The 9,663-nt window shown below is 35.5% G+C and overlaps 1 protein-coding gene across 1 annotated transcript; it reads left to right on the top strand.

Annotated features, from left to right (window-relative positions):
* The first annotated feature begins 1,452 nt into the window (after nucleotides 1–1,452).
* LOC127869941 (uncharacterized) lies at nucleotides 1,453–8,425 on the top strand. Its single transcript, XM_052412600.1, has 5 exons — nucleotides 1,453–1,497; nucleotides 2,436–2,715; nucleotides 3,321–3,516; nucleotides 4,796–4,924; nucleotides 8,226–8,425. Exons 2-5 carry the CDS (start codon nucleotides 2,437–2,439, stop codon nucleotides 8,423–8,425), a joined length of 804 nt encoding a protein of 267 aa, XP_052268560.1. The 5' UTR covers nucleotides 1,453–1,497; nucleotide 2,436.
* Nucleotides 8,426–9,663: the final 1,238 nt, after the last annotated feature.

Genomic DNA, 9,663 nt, shown 5'->3' with positions numbered 1-9,663 from the left:
CTGTTAACTTTCTTTTGCCTCTCAGTATATGAAATCCTTCATGTACACGGACCAAAAGTCCTTAGATCTTTGGCGTGAAGAATCACTAGACTAAGAGGTTTGTTGCATAAGATTGGCCTATTGAACTTGTTTCTCAGGGCCAACAAAGTTGTATGTATTGGCAGAAATTGAAAACATGGGCTATTTTCAATATCAGGTACATTATTTTACATGTATGTGGGAAAATAAAATGAATGTGACCATGACCTACTTTTCCATCTTTAAGCTTCAAATTCGATCCACAGGTTCCTTAGCTTGATCATTTGAAGAATAAGAAGGGCTTTAATAGTCATCCTGTTGTTATCATTGGTTTTCAGTTAAAGTTAAGTGTGCAAACGCTATAATCATGAATATCTAAAGAAAATGTCACTACAGCATATTTTCTTTGGAGATATATGCAGGACTATCATAAACATCTTTATTCTGTTTTAACAGGTTCTTCAGAAAGGAGAGGGAATTTGATTGTGTACAGGAGACCAGGCGTCCCAGCAAATGCATATGACTATATTCACTGTCGTTTTTGTAAGGTTTTTACCATCACAAACTTCTATGGTCACCTGTCAAAACCTGCAGTTTCAAACCAGATGGGGCTGAAAATGACACTGAGAGAAACTTCATTAGAGAAGCTAGATGTGAAATAGCCCCATTTTTCTTCAACAACAGGATGAAGATATTGAAATGTTAGATGAAGTTATTGATAAAATGAAAGAAACCAAAGAAAATCCTGGTCTGAAGAAAGTTTGTCAGGAAGATGAGTTAATAAGACAGTTTGGGTTGTATCATCTGGGAAGATTGGGACCACTGGAAGAGCAAAGACTGAAAGACCAAGACAATGTGAGAACAAAAATGAGAAGCTTAGCCAGACTGCTTGTAAGATTAAATGGAGAGGAACTGTTCAGCTATCCTTTAAGCCATTTTCATCTGTGCTCAAAAATTTGATTTAGTGGCAAAAACTGTGAAAGAAATGTATCAAGAAATTGGTTCATCACAGCTGGGCTTAAACTTAGGACATTATATAAAACAGGTAAGCCTGCTGAAATCAAGCATGTGCCTTCGCAGACAGGACTGTAGGCGGAAAAAGAGGCAAACGAGTTCACAGAAATGTTCGATGCCGAGTGGAAGGGAAAGGTTTCATCAGTCGCCAACAGAAGCAAGCGTCTAAAAGCAATGAACAAAAGATGTGAACTTCCTTCTACTGAAGATTTAGTGTCCCTCAAAAAATTTCTTGTGGAAGAAATACAAATAAAAATGGAAACCCAGCACCAACATATCCCGAGTATGTGTACATAACACACTTACTGATCGCCCCCGCATAGCACTCTTCAACAAAAGAAGAGTAAATGAGGTCTCTGAGCTGAAAGTGAGTGACTTCCAGAAGCGAATAGAGGAGATGAATTAGACACAAACCACCGAAATCTACAATTCCCTGGCTGTCAGTGAAAAGGCTCTGTTAAAGAGGTAATGCTCAATATTCCTGATTATGGCATTCAAAACTGATTTCAGATGTTTTAGTAGTGTATCAAATTATAAGTACCTTTTAAGTTTGTTGGAGTAAGACAAGGTATTCTGGATTCAAGGGCTTTGATTGTGTGCACCCTGAGGCACAAGAGAACTGTAACAAAACCATTCCCAAGGACTGAGAATTTTTCTCACTCTTTGGACAGATTTGTCCGCCAAAATTTCAGTCTGAGATAGATTTGTCTCAAACTACCTGACTACTTACTGACAGACTAATTTTCATTCGTAAGAATTTGTAAAAAAGCTAGTCATGTTGCAAATATGCATATCCAAATAACTGAAAGAGTCAACTACTATTTTAACGATACAGCACTTGCAGTAGTAACAAGTTATGTGTTTAAATTGTCAATTGGTCACACTTGTTTGTTTTTTATACTCCCAAAGGAACATAGTTTGTTATCGCCTCGGTGTCCGTTTGTCTGTACGTCACAATTTCAAATCTGTGTTTTAATTATAGATTAATTTAAAGGTGAGAAAAAACAAATTTACCCCCCCCCCCCCCCTTGAGTTGTGGATAAGGAAATCTGACCCCTCCGGTTAGATATAATTAATATATGTCCAAAAAACTAAGGCAAGCCTCATTTTTGGACATATATCTCTAACCCTCAGGGTGAGATTTCCTTATTTACAACTCATGGGACTGGTAGATTCACTTTGTCTTACCCTGACAAATGTGGCACTTGTGTTTTCTTACCACATACTGGTCAGTTCTTTTAAAGATAATATTACAGCTTTTGAGGTCTCAAAGTACTGATGTCATCAAACACATGCTGGAGAATTAAACGTTACATTTGGAAAAACAGTAATTTATTGACAAACATATAAGTGTCAGCATTCTTTTCTGCTATTGTAGGTAGTAGTTACTTTTATCATTTCAGAATGGAACTTCTTGAGGTAAGAGGGAAGAGCACTCGGGGACTGAGGAAGGTGTTTGTAATTCTAAGCACCGACATGGTGGAAGGTTTGTCGCACCTCTTGATGGTTCGTGCGCAGGCTGGTGTACCATCAACAAACACGTTCCTATTCTCCAGATGTACAGATTCACCACAGGATGGCTGTGAAGCACTGAGAGTGGTCACATCTAAGTGTCACAATCTTGCCTTTCCAGAACGGGTCAGGACAACAAAACTGAGAAAGTATTTGGCAACTACTACTCAGGTAATAGGTCTCTTAAAATTTTTGCTGCAAGGGGAAGCGAATGTCCAATTGTTCACTGTCTTGCATTATCCAATTTTTCAATGATCCTGAAATTTTACCTGATCTAAATTTATTAAATTCAGTTCAAATCAATAATCAACATTTTCTGTCTCAAGACATCAATAAAATAAAACCACTTTGCATCATTGCATTTCTCTTTATAATTCTTTTCACTCATTTGGAGTCATTCCTGTTTTAAAACATTGGTTTGGAAGAAATTCACAGTAAAAAAATCTTTATCCTGATCCAGATTTGCAATTTCTTTGTGAACAAGGGGCCATCTTAAATAAATTGCTGAAATACCAACCCTATTTTTTTCTACAGCATAATTCCTGTTTTTAAGTATTACATGTTAATATTTGATGATCAGCATGACCAAGCCTAAAAGACTTGATAAAGCCAGCAAGCTCCATAGAATTATTCCACAGAACAGTTTAACCATATATCCCATATTGGGTAGGGAACAAACTCTGTAACTATCTGATGTCTGACCAGTCTAAGATCACATGCCATAGATTATGGCATGGCCATGGCACTCTTAATTGATAGGTTATCATATTTTACAGATAATGGATATGAGAGATGATGAGCTGAAGTTAATTGCTGATCACATGGGACACTCTGTTGCCATACATACTGACGTGTACAGAATGCAGACGTCAGTGCTTGAACGAACAAAAGTTGCAAGGGCTCTTCTAGCTTTAGAAGATGGTAAACTACAGGGGTTTAATGGTCGCGACCTTTCGTCGGTCAGCCTTGATGGTAAGTTGTTAGCTAATATAGGAATAAGGATATTCACAGTATCTGTGCTGGTTAAAACTTAAGCTCAACTGTGCAAAAGTTTTAAGATTTTGTTAAACAACAAGTATTTTTAAACCTTAAACTGTCAGTTTACCCCTTACTCTATACATGCAGTAATTTTTTTAGCTCACCTGAGCCTTAGGCTCATGGTGAGCTATTGTGACCGCTCTTCGTCCGGCATCCATCGTCCCTCAACAATTTGCTTTAAACAACATTTCCTCTCAAACCACTAGATAGATTTTAACCAAATTTGTCCTGAAGCATCCTGGCACTGATGTCTACAGTAGTTGTTCAAATCATGACCATAGTATCAAGGTCAAGGTCACTGTTGTTAAAAACAGAAATTCAGTTGCAGCTCAATAAATTGAATTTGCTTTGGCCTTTTGACTCCAAACTTAAAGTATGGGTAACTTATATCAAGAGGCAGCTTGGGATTGTTACCCAGATGTCTGTGATTAAGGTCACTGTTGCTAAAAATGAAATTCAATTTCCACCTAATAACTTGAGTTTGCTTTGGCCTATTGACGCCAAACTTCGTATATAGGTAGCTTATATCAAGAGGCAGTTTGGGATTCCTACCTAGGTGTCTGTGATCAAGGTCACTCAGGTTGCTAAAAATGAAATTCAGTTTCCATTTAATAACTTGAGTAAGCTGTGACCATTGACACCAAACTTGGTGTGTGGGTAGCTAATATTAAGACACAACTTTGGATTGCTACCTTGTTGTCTGTGTTAAGGTCAAGTTCTCTGTTGCTAAAATAGACTACACTACACTTATTAAACAGTTGCGCTAGGTTCTGTTTGCATTTATTTCTGATATGGTGCTGCAAAATTTATGGACCCTCTACAGAGGCAACTGATACGCAGGTGAGCGATTCAGGGCCATCATGGCCCTCTTGTTGGTGGGAAAGGTTTAGATCGAATTCCTGACTCACTCCCCAGTTGAAATAATGTCGCATTTAAAATGAGCATAATATGTTTACTTTGCTTCATTTCTGACTTTTCGAATAGTCAAGAGTGCAGTTGTTTCCATCTGGCTCTTGTTATTCTTCCACTACTTCTGATTTATGTAGGGAAGTGGTCAGTCTGGTGTAGGTTTGTGCTTAGTTACCAACTTAGGCCAGAGCCCTAAGTATGCCCAGGAATGGTGAGTAGGTTAACTGACCGCCATGATATGACGGAAATAATGCTAAAAGTTGCCACACACACTCTCAGCAGAGCAACACATCCTTTCTTGCAGAATTGCCTGAACCTGAACCTGAACCTTACAAAGCAGGGTCATTTGAAGAATTGTCTGAACCAGACAACAGCTATGAGGATGTTCCTGAAGTTGAAACAGAAGCTGTACAGAAGCCTCATGCATGTACAGGTATTTATTTTATATGAATACTTTTGTAGCTGTAAAAAGTGTTGTGTCCTGACTGACTAAAAACTGAAGTTTCTCTTTAATGAAACTAAAATCAGCCCAGGTTGGTTGAGTTAAAATACAGTTTCCTCTGATGTGAAGGCTGTAGGTATTAGCCTCAGCTAGGTCATTCTAATAAACCTGATTATCAGAAGAATAGTCTGAGCTATTGTACTCGCCCAGGCATGACACCTTGGTTAATGTTTAGCATGCAAACACTTTATCATGAATATCACAAAAACGTCAAATGTATTAGCTTGAAACTTCACATGTGTCTGCTCCACTATCACATCTACTGCCATAATCAAGTTTGATTACTCTAGTTGGAATAGTTATTGAACTATGGCCTTTGTTTGACAGTTGTGATAGTAAATAGCACTCTCATATCAGTGTACTTGAAGAGGTTGCTGTGGAATTGTGATGGCATTTACCACTTTTTACAACATCCTTATGTCAGTGAACTGGAGAGATGGTTTGACACAATCCTGATACCAGTTTACTTGAACAGGAGGCTGTTGAATTGTGACATCATGTAAAAAAATTAAAAATCCTGTCAGAAATCACAAGAGTTAGAGCATTGATATTATGTATGTAGCATGGTATTATGGTTCTCTACCAATATTGTTCAATTATGGCCTGGGGTCATAATTGGCACTACTCCAGTGTTGCTAAGTTTTCATAGGGTTGTATTGGGAAACACTAGGATTCACTTAGTTTATTATTAATATTAGTTTAAAGACTTCTCGGCTATCGCCTTGGTCAATAATGACTTTTTGATGCATATTACATCATGTATTAGAGCTGAAAAGTTCATAACGGTGTAATATGAAGTAACCTGTACAGAGTTTGGCCTCTATTTTAACTAGAGGTTTGAAGTCTGCTCATATTATGCCACTGGGGTCATATTGGCCACACCCTTTATATGTATATATTTATGTGGTCCACCTTTATATGTATAGAAGGAAATATTCCATCTGGGCCCTCTATTTTGCAGTGTTAAACTTAAGGAGTCTAACTATATTTGAAGCCTATTATAGATTTTTCACACTTCTGAATATTTTAATTATGTTTAAAGCATATACATCGATAAAGTACTGTTTTAAAATGTCATTAAGGTTTATATTTTTAATGTTTGCATTTGCGTGTCATAATTATGAAAAGAAAATTGTTCACATTCCAAAGTTTTTGATTTGCGATAAAATTTACAATTGTGTTTCAATTTCATTCAAACAAACTTTGTATTGTAAATAATATCAATATGGAGGGAACCGTGTTGCAAAATTTTGATATCCGAATGCGTTTCAAAGATATTGAGAAATAACCATTTTTTTTTGCTATTTTTATTACCCTCTATTACTTCAAATAACACAACTTTCTTTTAAATTGGACAATAAAAATTCTGTGACACGGTTCCCTCCCCGGGGGATAGATTTTGATGTGTCGAAAACCGCCTGAAAATCAGATAACAAATAACAAAACTATCCCAATTCAAAACTCCAAACGATTGGAAATCAGTTCTCTAAAATCACGCCCACAAAGATCTAAAACCCTATCAGACAAGTTATCAGGGCAATAATCCATATCTATCGGCTAATCAAGTTGCAGATCTTTCGACAATCATCACATAAACCAATTCATAGACTCCGTCCAACAAAATAATCAACAAATGTTGTAATTAGGCTTGTCACATGCAGCAATAACAGCTCATTATTTTTACTAAACAAAATGATTCTTGTCATAAATGTGTTGTATACAATGCCTGTGTTATTGTCGCCATTGTGTATAACACTGTCACATTAAATATCCAACCTACACCTCTTCCAAACCTACAAGGGTAACATGCTCACCAACGCCTATGACAGTCTCCTTCAGCATTGTGAAAATAACATGGTCACACATCTAGAAACATTCCTCATTTCTCACTCGGTAAACATGTTTGTAAATCCTTTCACAATAACATACAGCTCTTAGAGCTGCTATTCCGGCCCTTCATGACTTTGATTTTTAGTTTCATGAAATTACATTAATTAATGTTCTTTTAAACATTTGTGATAATTAAGATACACGAAATGTCTTAAAATAAGTGAATATAAAATATATGTTCTGTTATTAAAATTATTTTCAAGTCGTATTTTAAATAATACATGAAATAAATGATCTAAATAACATATAAGATACTTTGAATAAAGGCAAGTTCATAATCATTCTTTTAATAATATTTTTTTTCAATATACTGAAATTTCTTTTAAAAATAATTATATATTATTAAAGTAGAATTTTACCGTATAGTATAATATAATACTATCTCGTTACTCAACATTGATATTGTAAATATCCTCGCCAATTGAATTGAAAAGGAATTTTAATATGCCCTATTACATACCCCTTTCCATACAAAAGAATAATATGCATTTTAGTGCAGTGCATTTGAACATTATTCCAAGCGTGGTTAATATTGTTTTTAATGTGTTGATGGTTTTCAATGGGTTGTTACGGTTACATAATTAACGCAATATAATTATTCTCAACACCTTTCTCAAACAATACAACATGTACCTAAAATGCACCTTTCTTATGTTGGCCACTGTCAAAGTAACCGATGATAATTGCGATCTTTAAATGACATAGTCACGCTTCATGTCAAAAGACATTAATTTTCACATGTTAAACGGTTTCTCCGATGGGTGAAGCAAATTGTGGAACATGTTGTTTGATGCTCTAAATTGGTTGGTAATTTAGAAATAACTTATATATTATGCAGATACTCCCCGTATCATCATACACGGGTCCCGTAAACCAAGATCCACGGCATATTTCTTTCAAATTATCTTTCACTGTCTCATCAATTTCGTAATTGCCTGTTTGTTTCGTTTGTTTCCCATAACTGCAGTTAAATGAATGAATGACAGAGGCTTAATCACAAACAGTATTCTTTCTCATAGCCGTTAATCTGTTTAATAAGGGGCAATAAATCGCACAACTGTATCAATGCGCTGATTACCCCGTAGGCGCCCCTCTTACTGAGTGACTGCGATTCCCAATATGGCAGCGCGGCGAAAACAAAGTAGAAACGTGCGATGCGTTGAAACAAACGGCGCTTTATACAATATCTACTTATCATATCTGCATAAAATGGTATCAATATGCAGATAACAAGTTGTCTTTTAATATAATTTAAAAACAAAAAAATGCATTTTATAGCCTTCAAATATAGTTAGACGCCTTAAGTAGATATAAGAATTTGCATTTTCTTTTAATATTTCAGGATCAAAAAAACGATGGTCGAAAGAGGAGGAGAGTGCTCTACGGGAAGCCTTTGACATTCAGATAAAAATGCAGAAAAACGTTTCAACAATGGAGATCAGGAAAGCACAGAAGTGTTATCCTGTGTTGCAAGACAGATTCAGAAGCTGTTATTCGGACAAAATAAACAACATCAAATTAGGAAAATACAAAAAAATATGAACTGAATTCAACCACTGCTAGATAAGGGTAATTTAAAAAAAAATAAAGCCATTGGTTTACAGTTGTATGATCATGAACATTTCTTGTGTCAGAATGCCGAAATTGATGAGTGAATTGGACTTTGCAAAGACATGTGTTTTTGAAATTATAAATGACTTTCACTGTTTAGTTTTCGCAGTGACCTTTGGAGGAAATTGCTTTTCCAATCAATAACTGGAGAACCGTTGGGCCAAGCTTTGTGAAACTTAATAGGAAGGTTTGTTTTTTGGTTGACCTCTATTGTTTTTAGGTGACTAGGTCAAAGGTCAAAGTGACCTTGTATGTTCAAACACTGTGAAAGAGTTGGGCCTAAGTTAAAGAAACATAGTGTAGTTGGCTGTGACCAGTAGATGGCACCTATGAATTATTCAAATAATATATTTTGGTCAAAACCAACACAAGACAAAAATGGAGTGTAGACGAAGTTGCTGAAATAAAGGAGTATTTTAAGACTTATTTGGATTCTGGCATAACACCTAGAAACAAAGAAGTACAGTTGGCCATGGCAAAAAGCAGGAAGAACAACGGCATTCTTTGGATGAGAAAAGCACATCTCATTATTAAGAAGATCAGCAACTTGAACAAAGACAAACGAAAAATGTCTGTTATCCATTGTTTCCATTCATAGGGTATCAACATTTACTGTGTTTTTATGCCCATCCGTGTCAGTGAAACATTTTTAGTTTCAAATTTGAAATACAAGCCACTTGAAGCATAGAAGGCTTAAGAAAAACAGCCATATGGACTAGCTTATATCCAGATTTGTTACACATTTTTTTTTATGCTTTTAATTTCTATAACATTTTAGTGTGCACTTAATTTTACTGTTTATGTATTGTCATTTGATATTGAGACATATTGGAAATTATAAACTTATTGTGAAAGGTAGACCTATCAGAAATTACACTATTTATGATAACATACAAAACACGCAATAATGCTTAAAAACAATAATCCTTTAACGAATTAATTTATATAATTTAAGATAATTTAAACTTTATATATAGAGAAAAATGGGTTAGTGTTGTTGACAACAACCGAATAAGTTAAGTTTTTGATGTTATTTACCAAATTTTTCAATTGCTTAAATATAATTTATTGTATAATATTCATTTAAAGTGACAAATCGTTTGATTCTTTCTTATAGCTGAACCTATGGTTCTGCAGTCAAGCACTGTTCCACTTAGCCATAGAGGATT

This window comes from Dreissena polymorpha, chromosome 2 (assembly GCF_020536995.1).
Source record: "Dreissena polymorpha isolate Duluth1 chromosome 2, UMN_Dpol_1.0, whole genome shotgun sequence".
In the NCBI taxonomy this organism is placed as follows: Eukaryota; Metazoa; Mollusca; class Bivalvia; order Myida; family Dreissenidae; genus Dreissena; species Dreissena polymorpha.
The sequence above is the reverse complement of the archived record's forward strand: the minus strand, read 5'-3'. Positions and strand labels throughout refer to the sequence as shown.